Source organism: Gordionus sp. m RMFG-2023, chromosome 4 (assembly GCF_954871325.1).
Source record: "Gordionus sp. m RMFG-2023 chromosome 4, tfGorSpeb1-WG-v2, whole genome shotgun sequence".
Lineage (NCBI taxonomy): Eukaryota > Metazoa > Nematomorpha > Gordioida > Chordodea > Parachordodidae > Gordionus > Gordionus sp. m RMFG-2023.
Window position 1 is genome coordinate 23,195,546 of NC_088778.1, and position 22,049 is coordinate 23,217,594.

Below are 22,049 nucleotides of genomic sequence, written 5' to 3' on the forward strand. Positions count from 1 at the left end.
TTGAATTTTTGGAGGTCAATTAATTTATTATGAATAATGCGGCTAATATATGTCGCATTTTTATTGCTGCTATTAAGGGTCTGAATTAATGCAGAATCCTCAAGTGCTTAAAATTTTACAAGACCTCCTTAAAAATTATTTTTATTATAATTATCAAAATTCAAGCTTCCTGAATCCAAATGGCCACATAATGCTAGGACCTATAATTCATAATACATAATGTCCGTAATAGTTCATTTTATTGTACCTTGTGCTATTTTGTTTTTTTTATCAATATATGATGAAATAGGAATAGAAAGAAAGGAATGTATAGTACTTTAAATTAATTCATTTGAAGTAATTGTGAGTTCATAGCTTTTTGAATTTGTTTGAAGATTTTCACTTTTAAAAGAAAAAGGTAAGTAATTATTGCATATATTAAAACCATATCAACATTTAAATTATTATTAAGCTCCTTTAATATATAATAATAAGGATATATTTAAAATATCTTTAAATTTAAGAAACAATTTACTATAATTTATCAATAAAATGTATTTCGAGGATATAAAATTTTGTCATTTTACAGCTGAGCAATTTTTCTAAAATGTTAGATAGCAAAAATCATAATAAAATTAAAATTGGCCATTATATATTGGGTCCTACTTTGGGAGTAGGAACTTTTGGAAAAGTTAAAAGTAAATAATTACAAAATCTTATTTTTAAAAATAGTTTCCTTAATAATTATATATAATTGAATAAAATTCTGGAATAGATTAGTATATTGATTATAGTTATCATTCACTTATATTATGATTAAACTTAATGAGTCATTATTTAAAAAATAGGATCTTATATTATAATTAAATTTAATGAATCATTATTTAAAAAATAGGATTATAGTATCATTAAATTAAATTTTTTTATTTTTCCAAGTTTTTTATAAGTATATAAATATCTTATACAGTTTTTTTATATTATATTGCTACTCTTTAGTATGCAATGAGAATGTTTATCAATCTTAATGATCCTATAAACTCTTATTTATATCTGCTAGCAGTTAGAAGTATACTTATATATTTTCAAATAATTTGCACTTAATTTTTTTGATATTTATAATATAAATATAGTAAAATTATTTATTAATTTTGTTGAATTTTACATTAATATTAAAAGTTACATGTTATATAATGATATAACACTAGATTATTAGTTTAGTAAACTTGTAATTAATAATATAATAGATTTCGTTTGAAGCGTTAATTTCTTTGTATAACCTAATAAATTATTATTTTTTGTTTAAAAATGGCTCAAGGTTATTTATATTATTTTAATTATTTTCACATTTAAATTTAATCATGAAACGAACAATGCCTAAATTGGTTTATATTTAAATATTTTTTTTAAAAATCCCTATTTTATATTTAATAAGTATTGATTAAGCTAGGGTTTAAAACTAAAATAATAATTTTTTTATAAATATGTCTCCTCTTTCTACCCTTTATTCATCCTATCCATTATTATTTTCCTATAAAATCATGTCCATGCATAAAATAAATATATCCTTTAAATATAGTTTATAAAAATAAGTGTTGGCAAAAAAATTTTCTTTCATGTTTAATAATTAAAAGCTCTATTCAATCTTCTTTATCTGTGTTACTAGCTCAATCATACACCCTAAAATGTCAACATGTTTGAAAAAGCTTTCTGAATTTTAAGTATGCTATTATAAAATTATGATCTGCCATACACTCTCTAGCCTGTCCTCAGTAACACCAATGTCACATAGTATGGTTTTATATATTTCTTAGTTGACAATTAAACATTATTTTTGTTGTAATGTTAAAGCAGAAATCTGCTAGGCCCAGTCCTCCACCCCTTAAGATTTTTTGCACTATTTGTCTAGTCTAATCCATTATTAAAGGTTTTTCTAGCCCATCTGAAACCAATAACTTATTTTAATATACTTCCTGCCCAGCTCATTATATTTTTTTAAAATCCCCAGCATGTCCCATTAAATATTTTATAAAGAACTTTGCATTTTAAAATATTCCAGATTTAACATACTCTTAAAATGACAATCAATTTTGTAAATCATTCAATAGATTTATGCAAGGAAGGAAAATGGATAAACAAAGTAGCAATCAGTTAAATAATTGAATCAGACAGTTGAAGATACACAATTTTTGTTTTTATATAGACATTATTTATACTCTACTACTTTAAAATTATAAATATTTATATAAGTAGATTATACTGTATTTTAAACTTTACATCTAAGACTATTCCAGGCAGGACGTTTTTCAAAAGGTTTCCTAAGCATGTTTCCAGTATTTTTTTTTATTACCAATAAGAGTTTGCCGAATTAGTTTTGTTTTATAATATAATATTTTTAAATAAACGTACGTGACGGTGTTCTCAGGCAACATTTAATCGTTAATAAAATTGTCAAAAGTTTGTTTAAGCAATAATGTAATTAAGATGTTGCAACTTCTACCAAGTTTTTTTGTTGTTGTTCAGTTATATCTTAATTCATTATTTCTTACGAAAAGTAAATCAGCTGATAATTTAAAAAAAAAATAAGAGCACTCCACTAATTTAAAAAGGAACAATACACATATATTTCAATTTTACCCATGATTTTTTTAAAAAAACTTTTTGACCAACAACTTATTCTGCGTTCACAATTAGTGTGAATTTGCGGCTAAATATACAAAATTATGATATAAATATAATAATTTTACATTTATCTTTGTATACTTCGCCGCGAATTCGCGCTAACTGTGAATGCAGAATTAAGTATCGTTTATAGTAAGTCCACATTACTGGATATTTTTAAAAAGTAAGCAAATAAATCCATATTCATCGCATCGCTCAGTTATTTTAAATATGAATTATAATTTGTTTGCTTAAAAAATAATACCCAGAGATCCGCGTTTACTATAAACGAGGCCTTGATCACACCACAAACAGTTTTTTTCATAAATTTTAATTTGTCTATTTATTTTCTTTAATGGGCCTACCGGAAGTCAATATACTAGCCAGGCATTGATTCTGGCTTTGTGATTTTTAAAATAAAAACTAGTCCGGGTTTGCCATTTTTTTAAAGCCTGATTTTTGTATTGCAGATTTCTCTAAAAAAAATTTTCTTGAATATATTTTTTTTGACTCGTTTAGTGTAATCTATAAAAACGTATCTGCATTTATTTCTAACATTTTTTATTGCTTTTATCGCCAAGTGTGAGGCTGTGTCCTTACTAATTCGTCTTAATTTTTGTTCTTAATATGTATTGTAAAATTTTTCATTAGGTGATGGATACTTTTATAATATATGCTTAAAGGCGTACATTATAGTCTTGTTGAAATGCTTCAAAAGGGTAAATTTAGCAGAAAACCTGGTTCTGGTTTATCAGGTTTTTACAATTATTTTAATCGATCCAGCCCGGAAAACTCATAATAATTGGTTATGACAAAAAAGCATTTTCAAAAAATTTGGACCCGGCCCATAAGATATCTTGTACAATTTTGATGCATCGATCTATACTGAACAGTCCAGACGACTAACTATCAAACCCCACCGAGTAAACTCTATATTTTGGATTAGGTTTAATATTGTAAGTAGTTTGTGATATTGTCAAGTAGTCGAGTTTATACGACCTTGCTCGAGCATGGAGTCGCTAGTTTTGAACATTTTAACAATAGGAGTGTACGTATTCTTATTTTTTTTTTTAAATGTGAAAATCACATTCTATTCAGACTTCTATTTCTAAAAAGAAAAAAGGAACAAAATTATATGAAATATAATGTATATATACCTTTGTTAATTTGCTTTTCTTTATAACATTTTAATTTAAACTTATTATTCTCCTTCACTTCTAGTTTAACAGGAATAAATAACAATTGAATTTGAGTGATTATTTTTATTTTATTTATTTTTTTCCTAAGACATGCCATTTTTAATGAAAGAAAATAAAGATAAGATGATTTACAAATAATCCTACTCCTTGCCAATAATATCTATTTTTAAATTAATTTATTGTTTTTTAAATATTAAAAAAAAAATATTATTTTAATTATTTTTGAAAGGTAAATTCGTTTCTTTAAAAAAAGTGACCAAACATCTCGAATTAGCTGGGTAGTCATGTTCTTGTCCCGTCACACGATTGGTTATTTTATTTTTTTCCCGCCTCGGTTTGTAAACTTTTTTTTAAAATCATAGCATTACGCACAGCATTTAATTAAAATAAATATTACTTATTTAGAAAAATATAATATTAAATTTACATTCTTAATATTTTATAAATTTATGCCAACATTTTAAAAAATAAAAAATTCTCTAAAATACGAAATATAAGAAGTAAATCGATAATTAAAATTATTTCCTTATGAAACTAACACCCTATTTTTTGGTAACGGTTTAACGAGAAATCGAAATCTACATTTTCGTTTTCATATTAAAAAGTTCCAAGATCATAATTTTTTTCCAGCAGCCTCAACATTAACAAATCCTCCTCAATAATCAAAGATATCTATTATAAAGATGGAAATATTTAATTATTTTTTGGTAGTGATATTGTAAACGAAGTTTTTTTTGAAAAAAATGATGAACAACGCTTCCTTTTATTTTTGACAAACTTTGAACGTGAACATTCTTTTTTTTGACGAAGGCATTCGTTCAAATTTAGAAAATTTTCTTATTTTTAATTATTTGAAAATAAAATATATTAAATTATTAAAACTTTTATTTTTAACATGTATATGTGTTAAAAAATATAGGGTATTTATATTAAATTTAATTTAAAAAACAAATTTATTCGTAAAGTTTTGAACGAACGCGAGCGCGTTCATGAATGTGAACGTGTTTCTTTTTTGAAGTTGAACGTGAACGCGTTCTATTTTTTTTGTCAATGTACTTTGAACGCCAACGTGATTTTTTTGGAAATGTTTAGAGCACTGATTGGTACTAATTAAAATAATCCTTATGGAAAATATAATCTAACAATATTTTATTACAAATTTTTCATTATCACCACCGCTCACAAACATCTTAAATAAACCTACCAATATTTTATTGAAATATTTTTATTATCCCTTAGAGATTTTGTAAAAATTAATTTGTTTTGTTTTCTCCCTATTTCTTACATTTGAACAAAAACCAGTTTTTAATAAAAAATGTATTCTTTTATGTGACCTTCAATTCTGGTATCGCTGGTCAAAATATGTATTTCATAAGCGTGTGCTCAATGTCTTGGGTTAAATTTTTTTAATATAAAATATGTTTTACTTTTTATTTTTTTTTATATAAATAAAATATTACACTTTGCTCCCCCCTAAAAATTAAATAATAAAAGAAAATGTCGCCTATTCTTTCATATTATACAAAATTTTTACAATCTCAAATGCAAAATTTTTACAATCTCATATGCAAAATTTTATCATAAAAATAATCTAATTTAAACTTGAATATTGATTTCTTTTAAAAAAAATATATAATATATTTCTTCCCTCCTTTTTTTTCTCTCTATTTTTTTTTTGACAAAACAAACGACATTTTATACAATTATTTGCAAGAATAAAATTGAAACAACAAATATCGAAAATTCAACTGTATACTATATATTAGAATATCGTTCAATATCGATTAGAAAGTTGTTTTTTGGGTAAGTGTGTGGGGGGGGGGGGAGATTTGGGGAAAAAGATCATTCAATAGAGGGAATCAGAGTTTGAAAAAAAATAAATTTTCGATTTTATCTTTAAAGATTTTAAATGTAATAGAATTACAAAGGATTTACTTATAATAGATTTTGGCATTTTTAGGTAAAATTTGGTCAAAAAAAAATCATATTTTTTAAAACTCTGGAAAGGAGTCACATAAGAACTCATATATAGTTTAGCACCATTTTTCAAAATCATACTCCTTTTGAGAATATCTAAATAAAAAGGATAAAAGGCACTTTTTTTAAAAAAAGAGGGATAACTGTCCATTTTAGAATTTAAACGTACCTTGGAAGAGTTAGTAGGGGTGTTTGATCATCAGATGTTCGTGTGGTTAATGGACCTGAGATCTTCATGAGGCGCGATTTTTAATTCAGCCTGGAGGCCCGCAGTAAAAAAAATTTGTTGGCCAGGCCCTCATTCAATATTTAAAAAAATGTTTCCCAAGCTGCCCTCAATAAGTTTTCAAAAAATCTGCTCAAGTCCAATCATTTTATATATAATCATGTTAAAATAATTATAATGTAAATATAATATTTTATTTAATAATTATTTTAATATTAATTATGATATAAACAAAATTTTATTCTATAATTTTAAAATTATCATTTAAAAAATATATTATCAACAATTTTGCTGTTTAAATTTGTCCTTTGCTTTTCAGTAACCCTTCCAATAGTGCTAAGATTATGTTTAACGTGAATATTTGATGCTGATCAGCATGATTTCTTTTGGCTAAATTTAGGTTACACCCCCTCCCCCTTCCTGTCAATACATCCCTGGCATTCAAAACATCCGATGACGCCATTTTTATTTAAAATTGTGAAATAAAATCTAGTAGCAATTATGTTTATATTTTTAAATTTTTCTTTAAAAAATTTACTACAACCAAAATTTTATAATTTGAATTAGGCTTGATAAATCCGTTTCGGGCAAAGATTTAATCTCAAGTAGTCTCGCATTGTTAGTCTGAAATTTTGTATAGAAAAAACAAATTTTCAAAAAAAAATGTCCCGAGCCCCATCCACTTCCCTCTCCTACATTCATGGATAAGTTAGAGTTTTGATATATAAATTTTTTTCTTTTTAAAGCGAAAAGAAAATATTTTATATAGATTCTTAGTAAAGCTACAACTAAGATCACTTGCCATTTTTCTTTTTTATATTTTATTAAAAAAATCTTTGGAAGGAGAAGAAAGATAGAATGAATGAAAGAAAGAAAGGAAGAAAGAAAATAAAACATATAACTAATTCCATTCAATGTTTATTTTCACTTTGAAATTAAGTCGGCAAGCATGATCTGACAGGCCACCGGGTCGCTATCAAAATACTCAATCGTAACAAGATAAAATCTTTGGACGTGGTGGGAAAGATTCGTAGAGAAATACAAAACCTCAAAAACTTTAGACATCCTCACATCATCAAATTGTAAAAATATAAAATAATTTAAATGTTATTTTTAATTTACGAAGTTGATTTTATGGAATGAACTAGTGTTAAACAGTTCGATTTGAGCCGATTTTAAAAATGACGAACTCAATATTTTATTCAGAAAAATATAACGCCAACCTGAAGATTTTGATAGATAGCACAAAGGTCTATATATCTGTTAGCGAAATCTCGAGGCTTAGGCTATACTTTTTTTGGCTAAAATATTTTAGCTTTTTTTAAAAGGCTCATAACGAGCCCTTTACAACACTAGTGAATTATAACTTAATGCATTTAGATGGTATAGTGATCCAAAAATACAGGCCATGTCTTGACTTGTTTTATTAATAAAATAGTTCCCCTAAACAGAATAAATAGAAATGGGGCTATTGTATATTTGGTACACAGTTAACGCAAAACGGAATGGTGTGTCCTAATTTAAAATCTGAATAGAGTGGTTCTTAACCATAATAAATTTCAAAAATAAGAGGGTCAGAACAATTATTTAGTCATTAGTTATAGTTTTTTTAAAAATATTTTTGTCTTTTTATTTAATTTATTCAAACATCAATTCCTCTCCCTTTAGAAATTACATTTGTATTTTTTTGTTTCTAGTAATATTGATAGACCTAAATTTAACTATTCTAATTTTATTTTTGTAAAATAAGATATCAAGTCATTAGCACGCCTACCGACATATTCATGGTTATGGAATACGTTCCTGGCGGAGAACTTTTCGATTACATCGTTAAGCATGGAAAGGTTTTCTCCGTTGTTATATATAATTCTTTTTACAGATTTAGCACAAGAAAGAAAAGAAAGAGTAAATAAAACAATAGAACTCTTTGAATAATAAAGAAGGAGAGGAAAAAAAGGAAATTTATAATTTTTTTATGCCAATCATTTAAAACTCCTTTTATATAGCTGAAAGAAAGTGAAGCCAGGCGTTTCTTTCAACAGATATTATCCGGGTTAGACTATTGCCATAGACACATGGTGGTGCATAGGGATTTAAAGCCCGAAAATTTGTTGCTCGACGCTAATCTCAACGTTAAAATAGCTGACTTCGGTTATATGCACACTAAATTTTACATAAATATTTACTTTTTATATTATTAATAAATTTATAATTATATTAGTTATTTTTGGATCAAAAAACAGGGTTGTATATATAAGGATTTTAGAGGTAGATGTTATATTAATAAATAATTGTATTTATTTTGTGATTAATACAAATTGCGTATAATTATATTTTTTTTAAATTATTTACTTATCTTCAAAATTAAGTTTTATTATCCTTATTCTGACAATGATTAAACACTTATGACAAAAAATAATTTTGAAATTGTTTATAAAAAAAAAATTAAAAGGTTTGTCGAATATGATGATGGATGGGGAATTTCTAAGGACCAGTTGTGGTTCTCCTAATTATGCCGCGCCAGAGGTTATTTCTGGAAAGTAATTATTTAAAAAAAATAATAAGCTGGTTATACATTATATTGAATGGAAATAATTTCTTGCTTAATCCTTTTAATTTTTATGTTAAGTATTCATTCGTTTAGATGGATTAGAAAAAAATCTGAAAATTATTTCTCACTCTATTGAAATCATTTTTAAAAAGAAAGAAAGAAGGAAAGAAAGAAAAGAAAAGAAAAAAGAAGTACTAAGTCAAACCGGAAAAATTAAAATAGGAATCTTAGAAATACAATTTTTTAAAAAGTCAATAATATTTATTTTTTTAAAAAAAAAGATAAGAAAATTTTTATATTTTTTGAAACATATCTAAAATAAAAAAAATTTCCCTATATCTTATATCCTTTAAATGTATTTATTTATAGATTATACGCCGGAGCAGAGGTCGATATATGGAGTTGCGGAGTTATCCTTTACGCCTTGTTATGCGGTTCGGTAAATATTTAAATAATTCAGCACTTGATTAGTGGTTCTGTCTAACCACTGGCCTGAAACAATGAACATTTTCTCCTCTCTTCTGTTCTGCTCTTTTACAGTTCTTTTAAAAATTAAAAAAACGTTTAGTTTGCCTATTTTTGGTATTCGTTCAAATTCTTTTAAGAATTATCATATTAATTTCCCTTACTTCCCGATTTTAATATTTGAAAACCTTCTTATCAAAACCTTTTAATTTTGGAATTTACCAACCGAGCCTGGTTCTAACTCTACCTTTAGTCGCAATTTCAATTAAACTCAAAATTGTATCCTCAAAGAATTTACACCATCTAATATTTATTATTCGTTTCACCATCGCCATAGTTTTGAAAGTATAAAGAAAACACGATTTACTGATGATACCATAATCGAGGATTTAAATCCATAATCAATTATTTGGGTGGCTTTGAGATCTAGTTTTTATAAAAATTGATATCAATGTTAGCGTCAATGTGTTTTTCCCAGCAGAGCATTTTTTTTAATTTAAAATCTGATTTTACCTAAAATATATCCATCATGTTTGAAATACCTAACCTATAAATTTTAGATAATTTTGCTATGTTATTTTGAACTTAATATAATTTATATTCATTTTTACATATCTTTTTTAATATAAATTTAAAATGACTCAAAGTTATACGGAAAAATTGCCTACAATTGATAAAATTGGTGTTATAAACCTGCTGGAATGTATTTCCGGTAAAATCAGATTTTTAAAATTAAAAAAACGTACTCAAAAAATGATTTAAAGTTGAAAAATAGCACATTTTCCAGATCAAAATAATGAATTAGTTGTCATTTCATTAAATATATTTTTATTAATTTTGTAAAAACCTAGCTTCCGTTCGACGATGAACACGTTCCAACACTTTTCCGTAAAATCAAATGTAATTTTAATTTTATATATTCTTCGTTCTAATATATTATTTTATATAATTTCTGGATTTTTTTTAACGCTAATAACAAATTTATAATAATAATTTAAATGTATTTTGAGTTATATAGTTTATATTTTATAAACTAAAAATTATAAAAATCAAATTTATATTTACAAGTGAAATTATTGTGTAAATACATTTTTTTTTAAAAAAAACTTTAATATAATATAAGCTGGCATATACCATTACCCCAATCCATTGTACCCTAGTTTTGAAGTGAGGGACTTGATTAGTGTGATGTTAAGGATCGATCCTATCAAAAGAGCCACTATCGAAGATATCAAGTCATTTTTTTAATATAAAATTTTTTATTTTCTATCGTTATTTTTTTGGAAATGAAAATGAAGCGATCTAAAAATGTCTCTTTTCAGCCTATTTAAACGGCATCAGAAATTTATAATTCAAATTAGAGCCCACACCAAATCTGCTATGCTCCGCCTCTTCAATTTCTCCCGGGATGACGATCGGGGTACTATAGCTTGGTATCTCTATTGGGCGGGTCCGTCATGGCAATTTTAGTTCTCTAAGGGGGAAGAGAGATAAAGTGTTATAAACTTGACAGGGTCACATAACCGAGAATGTTAAGACAAATGTATATAATGCGGATAGCTCGGCCAAGAGCTCGTTTTGTCGGAGTGAGAATAAAAGAGGAGAATAAAAGAGGTGCACATGATGTGAGCGATATGGACATTCAAATGATGAGTGTAAAGTAAATAATTACAAAATTTACAGTATCGCCGAATATTTTAATTGGAGAACCCGGGACCCAGGGTTGGGAATCCGGTGCCAATCGTTAATACCAGAGGCTCTCAAGAGCGGTTGCCAGGCATAGCAGAGACAGATGAACAGATGATGATACTTGGAAAATGTTGCGTGAACCCTGACGGATTTAGATATTTTGTTATATAAAAAGGAAAAAAATACAAAAGATATTAATCTGCAAATTGAGATCTCTAATTAAATTAATAAAGGGGGGTTGAAATATAAATCAAGAAAAAGGATGTCAAACATAAATTAAAAGAAGAAGAATATATCTAACCTAAAAGAAAAACTAACTAGGATAAAAATGTATCGAGTGTTGAAATATATTATAATCAAGAATATTGAATAATAAACTTGAATCTTTTATATTAGTCAAACCAAATCTTGAGGAGAAGACATTTAGTAAAATTAAATTAATAGAAGGAATTAAAAATTTATCAAAATTATTTTATATGGGATTGACTTTATTATTTTTTATTTGATAGTTATTATATGCAAAGTATTTTATTGCCAATTATAGAGTTCTAACTTTCTTTCTTCTTATACAGGATAGCGATTATAAGGAAAATAAATCAACCTGGTTAACTTTATAATAATATCGTTTTAATTCCATAAGGCTGTGTCAAAAACATCAAAAAATTAAATTAACAAATTTTCGAAACTATTATGAAAATAAATAAATAAATAAGCTATTTTTAATATAAAAATGAAAACATGTGCAAAATTCTATGAATTTTTTATAAATTTCAAAAATTTAACATACTATCTCATTAAAATTTTTAAATTGCGAATTTTTTTAAAATGGTTTTTCACAGAGTCTAGCATATTTTACTTCTTTCTTTATATGTAAAGTTGTGGTAAACACTATAAAGAAAAGATTTTGCTAACAACTAAACAGTGTTGACGATGATTTGTTAAAAATTTAGCAAATTTTGAGCCATCCGAAAATTGCTCAACTCAAAATTTTTGCTGCTAAACCTTGAGGAAAAAGAGGACAAAAAAACCTTAATTTAGTTTATTTTTCGGTTTAGGCCTTTTAAATCGGCTAAATCAGGGTTTTTATCAACACCATATTTATTTTATATATTATAACAAAAATATAGACAGCACACATGGTTCAAAAAAGATTTACCCGCCTATTTATTCCCTCCCGCTAGTGACCAAGAATCATGTTTGATCGATAAGGAGGCTGTAAACGAAATTTGCGAAGTTATCTTTTTTACACAAATTATTTTTTTTTCTTTGCTAGGTTATGTTTCACAAATTTTAAAACTTTACAGGATCTGATATCAATCCAGAAAATCTTAAAAAAATTCTGAATGTTTTTTTCCTTATTTTCATTTATAGAGAGTCCTAATAAAATTACTTTGAAAATTTTTTAAATACTTTTTTAAAATTTTTTGAATTTATTAACAAATTGTATTGATTTTTGGGAGACCAATAAAAGATCATATAAACTGTGTAACTTAAAGATATAGACAGCATCTACATGAAGGGGGGTGGGTAGGAGCAATTTGCCTCCATTTTTTCGAATGGGGGTAGGGGGTAAAGGTAAACTAAAAATAAACACAATGATTAAAATAACTGATAAAAAAGAATTTCGAATTTATTAATTATATTTATATTTCGATTTTAATGGTTAATTAAATTTTAAATATCCATTCACTGATAACATTATAGTACAGTTTGAATTTATACACGCTCATGGCTAATATTTAGAATACGTTTAATAATAACTAGTTAAAACACCAACAAATGTTTATTTGTTACTCCTAGCCTAAAGCATGAGGAGAAGAATCTTAGTTAGAATTATATTAAGAAGGTAAGGTTATAAAAAGGTTGCTCATTGTTATAGTATATAATGAGTGACGGCCGCGAAATTTTTTTCAGGGAAGTAGGGGTAAATTTTGCAGAAAAATTTGCCCCCCCCCCCCTATCAATGAATTTTCTGTGATGTAGACGATGGGGATATAATATTTTAAATGACAAAAACAAATCTGTTTAATCTTTGTAAAAATTAAAAAAATTCTGACCTATTTTGTGTACCTCTATTCCACCGACCAATTAATGATTTTTTTATAAGCTAAGGGTACGTCATATTTGAAATTATAATAAGAAAAAACGAGAATTGGTAAAGAATTTCGAATAATATCGAGTAAAAAAAAGGTTCAATTTTTTTTATGTATGAACGCATATTTTTCTATTGTCTCTTTCAATACCTCACTTTAGTTAATTATATCCATCCTCCATCATACACTCTGTTTAATCATTTTAATTTATCCGTTAATTCTCATTTCGGTCAAATATTTCTACTCTAGTTTAGATTTCCTTGTATTTTTTGCCATCTATCATACTCCCATCTACATATAAAGACTCCGACCAAACTTAATTTTTTTGTGCTAAATGGTATAAATTATATTTTTATACATTTTAAGATAGATCACAATTTTCCTACTTTTGCAAAATACCCATTGTTTTAGTGGGATATAATATACATATATTGGTGTTTTTTAATTATGTATTGATTTTTTAGGGGATTATTTTAATAAAAAAGAAAGATAAAAAAAGTGAGATTCATTATTGTTTTTTTTTCTCTTAAATTTTAAAAAATTGTGATAAAAAATTATTTATACCTTACTCATATAATAGCTAAATAAGACACAGGACACTGGTTTTTTTTCTTAATTTTTTTTATTGTATTTCCAATAAATAATTTTTTTAAGAAATATAACAATTTTTTAAAATCTAAGAGAAAATATCCTTCTTTTTTATAAAATAATAAATACATTATTATACTATAAATTGATCCCCAAAAAATCAATACATAATTACAAAACACCAATATATGTATATCCCACTATAACAGCTTCCCCTTTCCCTGAGACTTCCTTTACAGTTTAATTTCCATTAATATAGAAAAACTACAATTTTAATGTGGCAACTATAGTAAAAACTACCACTGGATTAAAATATGACACAAAAAAATGCTCAACAACATTTCTTCCATGTGGTTCTGTATTTGGCTTTGTATCTCCCCCGTTACTGGCAAATTCCCATCGTTTATGCCCATCATCCCACCAGGTGCCAAACTGGTCACCCCTGATCTTCTGTATTGTTGCCCCCGCTCCAGAGATTGTCATCCCTGTTGTAGAGATTGTCATTCCTATCGTGGGATTTGTTGTTCTCGTTGACGTTTGTTGCTCGGATTGTTGTCCTCGGTATTGTTGCCTCCACTCCGGAGATTTTCTTCCCTGTTGTAAATATTACTGTTCTTGTCGTGGATTATGTTGTTCTTGTTGAGACAACCCTTGTTTTATCAGCCCTTTCACCATTTCCACTTCTCTGTACCTCATCAAGGCCCCCCCTTCCCATCGGCCTTGAATCATAATTGTGGTCAATGGAGACATTCTATATCAAGTCATCTAACAGCATGATACAAATTAACTCAATAAATATGAGAATCAATTGGCTGATAAGTGGCACGAACAGCAGCAAGACGGAGAAATAGCCAGAGAATGGGTGTCATATTCCAACGGTCCCATCTCTGAGCCAATGTACCCAAATGGTGCAAGTATTCCGCAACATTGGTTTTCTAATCGTTATGGTACTCAAATTATTCCGCAAAATAAGATTTCTAATGGTCTTGGTTCCCAAATGTAGGCCTCAAATAGTCAAGTATAATGGCAGTCCGGTGGTCCTTCAAGAAGGATTATGACAATTTCAAGGCCGATGGGAAGGGGACCATTGGTGAGGTGCAAAGAATGGGAAATGTGGAAGGTCTGATACAACAAGGGTTATCTCAACGAGAACAACAAATTTCACATTCATCTCCTTCACAAAAAATGGACACTGAAATAAAATAAAAAGAAAGAGGGATTATATAAATTAGGATAGATTTCATAGTTTTACCGTTAATTTATTGTTAAATAGAAATTCAAGGTAAATCCGGGAGCGGTTCATAAAGCGATACTTTGTAACGATCCCACGGACAATTTGCTCATAGCTTACAATCTTGCTGTCGACAACAAGCGGATCGCCGATGACGCCGCCGGGAAAGATAGCATACAAGACTTTTTCGTGGCTTCCAACACGTGCCCATCCAGTTCCATGTCTTATGTGAGCTACCCGTTTTACATATTTTTTTTTAGTAAAAAAAAAGATGGAAAATATATATATTTAAAATTTTTACTATATTAACCCTCGAGATGTAAGTGGAATCCACTTTAGTTCCCCCACCCTCAGAGACTTAAATGTTTTTACCTTGTTTTAGCTTTCTATTCCATAAACCTTATTTGTGTAAATTTTTATGCATTTTTATTGAATAATAATTTAAGATATAAACGTATTTTGGAGACTGGATGGTTTTTTAAAAAATATATATATATAATTCATGTTGAAAAGATTTATTTATACTAATAGTTAAATAAAATTTATTCGATTTTTAATTCGCAATAATTATGGTTATTTCGTAGTTTTATTTAACCATCTAATTATAGAAACTTTTTTGTGTTTTGTAATTAATTTAACCTTTTTTTAAAAAAAAATTCTATTTCTCAAGGGTTTGATATAAATTATTCCATAAATTTTATTTTGTTATGTTTTCGAACCTATTAATTAGAATATTTATTATTTTATCAAAATTTAGGGTGGTCCTTCTCAATCCTCAAAAATTCACCCCGAACGAATGCCTCGTAATTTAAATATACAATTTTATAAATTTTCTCTCTTTAAGTATTGTTTAAAACTTATTCCCTTTTTAAAGATAAAAATAAAATCGGTTATCGTATATAATATAGCATCAAATGAGACCGAAGAAATTTCCTATTTCTATTGGGTTGAATTATTTATTTATAAAGTTTTTTAAAAGCCAATAAAAATAGGAAGCTTTGTTAGCAATTTTGAATGATTTTGGATCAATTGAGGCAAACTATATTGGTGATTATTGTGTTGTTAAACGGCTAGATTTAAAATGATTTGTATCACTTAACTAACTTTAAAGTAGATAGATATAATTATAGTGTTAAAAAATATTCACTTAAAATAAAATTATATTGGTGCTATTTGAATCCGCCAATTTCCGCATTTGGCCGATATATACCTAGATATCGGAAAAATGAGATCGAATTGAGAACAACATCGTCTTATCTCTACTTACTAATATTATATATTTTGCAAATCTTATAAAAAGATTTGGTTTTTTTGTTATTATTCCTATATTTTAAGAGATTATAGGCTATTTTTTTTAAACCTACCTCTTAAAAAAATTTTAAGCCCTCAAGGAATTGATTCCCAATAAATCTCATTCCATCAACAACTCTGACGAAAATCCAGAAGATAAAAATCACAGTCCATCCGTCATTACAGATAAAAATGACAAACCTTGTAAAAAAAAATTGCATCATTTTAAAATATTTTTTTTCCCAAATTTGTGTCATTTAAATTTACAATTTATCTTGAAAAATTTTCATAAAATATTAAAAATCGGTTTATAATGGATTATTATTTTTAAAAATGATTTCGAACCGAAGTTTCGTTAGACCAAAGTGAACCAAATCAAGTACTGGTCACACGAATTATGAAAAGTTAAACTAAAAGATATGGCGTTCCCCTTATGTCGACATGCATATTAATCCCTTCCAATATCATGCTTCAAATATGCATTGCAGGGGGCCTTGCTTTTAGATTTAGTTGGGTAATGGCTAAAAATCGGCTATTTTGACTTAATCTCTATAGACACATGCCAAAGGGGCTAGTTAATTTATTTTTGCTTTCTTCAGAGTTGAGCTGTATATTTTCAAAAAACGGCTACAAATATAGAAATGACCCTATTCGTTTTTTTTATAAATTTTCGGATCCGTTTAATTCGATATTATCGATTAACTATTATGAATTCGCTTATATTTGAAAAATATATGTTATACGAATTTAAATTTAATTTTCTGGATTCCACTTTTTTTTATCGTGGCGGAAAAAGGTCAAGCATATTATGATTTTGCCAATAGATATTTTTTTGATAAATTGTTCGCTTCTCATAAAAATTTGTCGAATAAATACATCCAAATGGCTGTAAAATAATAAAATGATATTTAATCATTTTACATATTTGAAAAAAGCTCCTCGTAAAACGAATACCATGCGAGAAGTCAGGAGGGCCAAATGGCACCTAGGTATACGGTCTCAAAGCAAGCCACACGATATTATGAACGAGGTGTTCAAGGCCATGAAAAGCTTGGATTTTGTAAATTTAAAACTTTATATTTGTTTAATTTTGACAAAATTTAACTTACCTAAAAATAAATATAACTTCCCATATGAAATAAATTTATACATTTATGAAAATATCTAAATAATGTGTTATTTTAAGCTTTAAAAGGGTGTTGATAAGTAGTATATGAAAAATCTTGTATTGTTTTTTAAAAAGTGATTTATAATTAATTAGCTGCCACCGCTATTACGTTTATGATTATATGAATGGTTGCTATCACCCCCCCCCCCCCCCGCAGAATTATTAATATCTCAAAATTAAGGCCCGTATCCAAACTCGTAACGGGTTTATGACCGGGATGTAAATTTTAAAAATAGCTCGGACTGGACCTAAGAAATTTTTTTTTTCAGAGTTGGAATATTATTTGGAGCGTATTTGAAACAATTTACAAAATACAATCAAAATGATTAAAAATCGGTGCCAAAAATAATTCTAGCAGGGTTCGATAAAAAAAAATATCATCGTCCGGCCCTCCGATAAATATCAAAATAAACGATATTAAATTTTCGGGCATGCCAAATTTTCCGATTAAATTCCTGATCAATATTTTTTCTTTCTATACCACAATCATATCTTTAAAATTTTGCGATTATTCTGCTTTTAATAATTTAAGTTAGCCCAAAAAAATTATTTATAACATAATTTTTATATTTCGTTATTTTAAGGAATGGAAGATCGTCAATCCATTTCACCTTTACGTCCGTCGGAAGAATAAACACGATGGAAATTGGGTTTAGTTTTGATATTTTAAAAAATTGTATAATTTTTTTTTAAAACCTAATAATCATTCTACTAATTATAATTGCATAGAATTTTTACCTAATTTTACAGTTATTTTTCCTAAAATCTAAGACGATTTTTTGAGCGTTTCATATATATTTGAGTGATTAATATTTTTTCTGGGTTATTAAATTTTTTAATATCATAGCATTAAGAAATGATTATGAGCATTCAGTATTTCTTTCTGAGCCATTAAATAGGAGCCTTATAATTTTTCTCTCCTTGCCCCCATTAATATTAAAAAAAATTATTTTTTTAAAAATCATTTCTTATTAAAAAATTTTAGCCATTTTTTTAAAATATTTTTTAAAAAAATTTATTTTTAAAATTATAGATATACCTATGTCTTCAACTTTACCAAGTCGATCAAAAATGTTTTTTATTAGATTTCAAGAGTTTGAATCCAAATCAAACTATCCTTGTCGAAAATAGTAATTTTAAATATATATTAAAAAAATATGAAGCCTATCTATCTCCTACCTGAAAATCATTTTCTTTTGGCGGTCGCGGATATTTTAATAATTTCTTTACCAAAGAAAATTGTGCCAGACATTAAAATATTAGTTTGGGCTATTTTTGAATGAATCTCAGCCATTCTAAAATAGATTTATTTTAAAATACATAGCTTGGCAGGTAAGATCAAGAGGTTAGAGAGGAAACGTTATAATCGATAATAATTTGCAGTTTACTCACATTTATCTTTTGATTTTATATATATTAATATAAAATTCATTTCTACATTGAGTTATCAATGTTAAAATGATTGCGATACATTCTAAAATAGATTTACCTATAAATGTTATACTGGTCCGACTTAGACTATTTGGAAATCCGATCAGTTATGCTAATATTTTATCGGTCCAACTGGACCTGAACAATAGATTAGATGCAGGGAGCATAAAATAGATCATAGATCCTTATTGGCATACTTTTAATTTTTACAGATATCTTAAAAACTATTTTTCGATTCTTTTTAAAAACATCACGGGATGGGGGGATATTAATAAATAAGCTGGCAAAACTTTGAATAATCAATGAAAATGTCTAGTAAAATGAACCAGTCTATCAATACTTATTTACCTATGTAAAAAAATTAGTGTTGTTAAACGGCTCGAGGTGAGTCGATTTTTAAAAAACGCTTAACTCAATTTTTGTTCAAAAAAATATTAAAGTCTAAAGATTTTGCTCATAGATGGCACAAAGGTCTAGACATCTATTAGCGAAATCTCAAGGCTATGCAATATTATTCTGGCTATAATATTGAGTTAGCCATTTTAAAAAATCGACTCAAAATGAGCAGTTTATCAACAACTAGTTAAAATAAAAAAATTAGTGTCTTCTCATTCTCAGCAATTTTTTTTTAAATTTCTAAACCAAAGGACAATTTGTTGAATATAATATAAATTTGCCATCCTTATTGCTATTCTTTAACAAGATTTTGATTTTTACCATCTATTTAATGGTGGCTAATTTTTATGAGTAACTGAGTGTCATACGAGTTTTTTAGAAAAAAAAATTAATTTGACAAATTACTATCCTACTTTGTTAACGTGTAAGAAGCCAGGTGATTAATATTAGAATTCAGTAACATTTGGAAGCTTTTTAGTCTTTATCATTTAGACATAAAGCATTTTGCTCTAATCAAAAAATTTTAAAATGCATATTAACTTGTGTTTTTTTCAGAAAAAGACCTCCAAAGAAGTAAATCTGCCGATAATGTTCTTAATAATTCCGCTAGTTTGATTTCGGGGGATTTAAAATCGCTCAAAAAGGATGAAAATAGTGCTGAAAGTGATTCTATAGCAAACAAAGATGAAATTAAGAATGATGAAAAAAATGCTGACGTCGACGAGAAGGGCCCGAACGAGGTAATTTTTTAAGGCAAATATATATACGCGTATCATCCTCACTGATATTTGAAGAATATTTTAAAATTAATTTAAGTGGTTTTGGGAATCACCATTTCTGACTTTTAAAAAATAATCGATTTTGTGCTATAACTTAGTATTTACTACAACTTAGTTAAAGGTCAATTAAACCCGTTCAAACCTTTACAAGCTGAAAAAAATTCCCTAGAAAGTAGTCAGTATATAACCCAAATCTAGTGACTTTATTTAAAATGACTTAAGGTTTGGCCGATTTATTCGGGCTCGTAGCGGTCTGAACTAGGTTCGGTTGTTCACAACTAAGATGAAATTTGTATGGGTAAGTTATAAAAATGATTTGTAATTATTCCAATACCAGAAATTTGCAATATTTACTTATAATAATATTCAGAAAAAAAAAGAATCTCAGCTTGATGACCATGTTTTTGTACAAGCTGAAGACGATAATAAGATATATTCTTTAACTGATTTGGAGAGTGAAGGGGAAGATGATTTTCCTAAAGTTTGTATTTTAATTTTTTTTTATCACTTCACGAGAAAGTAAGGAATATAAATAGACAATCGTAATAAGAAAATTAAATATCTCTTTTTAAGGTTTTATTTTTAGTATTCGTATGTTGATATAGGTTAATGATTAAAATCAATGATTACTTATGAATATCTCACTTTGGAAAGCTTAAATTTTATTTTTAGTTATAAAATAATTTTAAGGAAAATTTTGAATTTTTTTTGCAAAATGATTTAAGATTATAATTTTTCAAAAATTAAGCAACCTTATATAGATTTCAATACTTTATTAAATTTTAAACATTAAAAAATGATATAACTTTTTATCTCCTTTTATAACAATTTCTTTTTATATCATTTACATAATACTTTTAAAATTATAATAAAAAATTAAACTTCTTGTCTGACTTTTTAAACTTATAAAATAATATTTAAAAAACTATTTGGCAAACTATTTACATAATAATAATTATTTTGACAACAAAAATTGGACAAAAAATTATTTCTTCATAAAAAAAACTATCTTGCAAAATATTTGAATAATAAAACCAAAACTGTTCTTAAGAACAAATTTATCTGAATCCAAATAACATATCCTCTTTTGACTAAATTTGATTTACATATAGAGATGTAACATAGAATCAACTCTTCCCTTAAATACTAATATGAAAAGCTACTCCCTAATTTCGAATGAATTTTACGAAAAACACAGATTTTTAATTTTAAAAATCATTTTAATATATTACATTATAATTTTTTTTTAAATTATCAACTATATATTTAGGTTAATAAAATTAGTAAAAAAAAAATTAAATATTGATAATTATATATGATTATAGTATTTAAGTTAATACTATATTGCTTATATATCTATAGGAAAAATTAATGTTTTGATATAATAAAATATATATAATATATTCAATTAATAACTTTTTCCAGGTGATATTATTTAAAAAAAATTTGTCAATCCATTGTAATTTATAGTGAAAAATAAGAAATAAACCACAAAGTATTAGAAATAGAATATATGTAATTTTTTGATTCGAAATTTTTAAATATCTCATTAAACTAATAATTTATTAATAAAAAACCTTTAACTTTTTATTTTAGAAAAATGACAGCTTAGACGCTGACGATTCTTCCGCCTTTGCCGAAAAAGAGATTAACATGAATGTTTATAGCGTCACTCAAAAGCCTAAAAATCATCAAATTTTAGAATTTTTCGAAATGTGCGCCGATTTGATAGTTACTCTAGCGCGATAAAATTATTGTTTTTGAAATATATTCCGATTAATTTGCAGATTATTAAATGTGATATACAATTATGGTAAATTTCTCACATTCTCAAATCTCTAAAATTTATTATAAAAAAATTTATAATTCTCAATTAATTTTTTTTTAAAAATATGGATCTTGTTTTTTTGTCAATATTTTTGCAGACAAACACTTCATTTTATATTATAATTTTTTAAAGTTACTTTAAACATATTGAAACTGTAATCTACACCTCCTTAAATTAAAATATTGGTATAGAAGGCTTTAATTTTTTTATAAAAAAAATTATTGTATAAGAGACTCTTTTGCCATGTAATTCAATAATTGTGAAATCTATAAGATAATTAATTACTATATATTATTAAATTATATTTTTTTAAATAATCATTTTATACGGTGTTCATCATATAAAAGTATATTATAAATTTCAGAGATTATTAAATTATTTTAAAAAGCTACTACTTATTTTACTATTGAAATTTTGTTTATCATGATTGATTTAAATCAATTTTTATTTAAAAAGAAAAATTGATTAACAACTTCCCGAGTAAATAGCTTTTTCAAATCT

The 22,049-nt window shown here is 26.5% G+C and overlaps 1 protein-coding gene across 1 annotated transcript; it reads left to right on the plus strand.

Moving 5' to 3' along the window:
* The first annotated feature begins 539 nt into the window (after window positions 1–539).
* LOC135928911 (5'-AMP-activated protein kinase catalytic subunit alpha-2-like) lies at window positions 540–21,950 on the plus strand. Its single transcript, XM_065465368.1, has 18 exons — window positions 540–677; window positions 6,980–7,121; window positions 7,790–7,883; window positions 8,046–8,190; window positions 8,492–8,579; window positions 8,960–9,029; window positions 9,907–9,955; window positions 10,179–10,290; window positions 11,872–11,977; window positions 14,699–14,884; window positions 15,414–15,459; window positions 16,040–16,150; window positions 16,882–17,006; window positions 17,699–17,764; window positions 18,148–18,244; window positions 19,497–19,681; window positions 20,091–20,201; window positions 21,317–21,950. Exons 1-18 carry the CDS (start codon window positions 587–589, stop codon window positions 21,467–21,469), a joined length of 1,977 nt encoding a protein of 658 aa, XP_065321440.1. The 5' UTR covers window positions 540–586; the 3' UTR covers window positions 21,470–21,950.
* The last annotated feature ends 99 nt before the right edge of the window (window positions 21,951–22,049 follow it).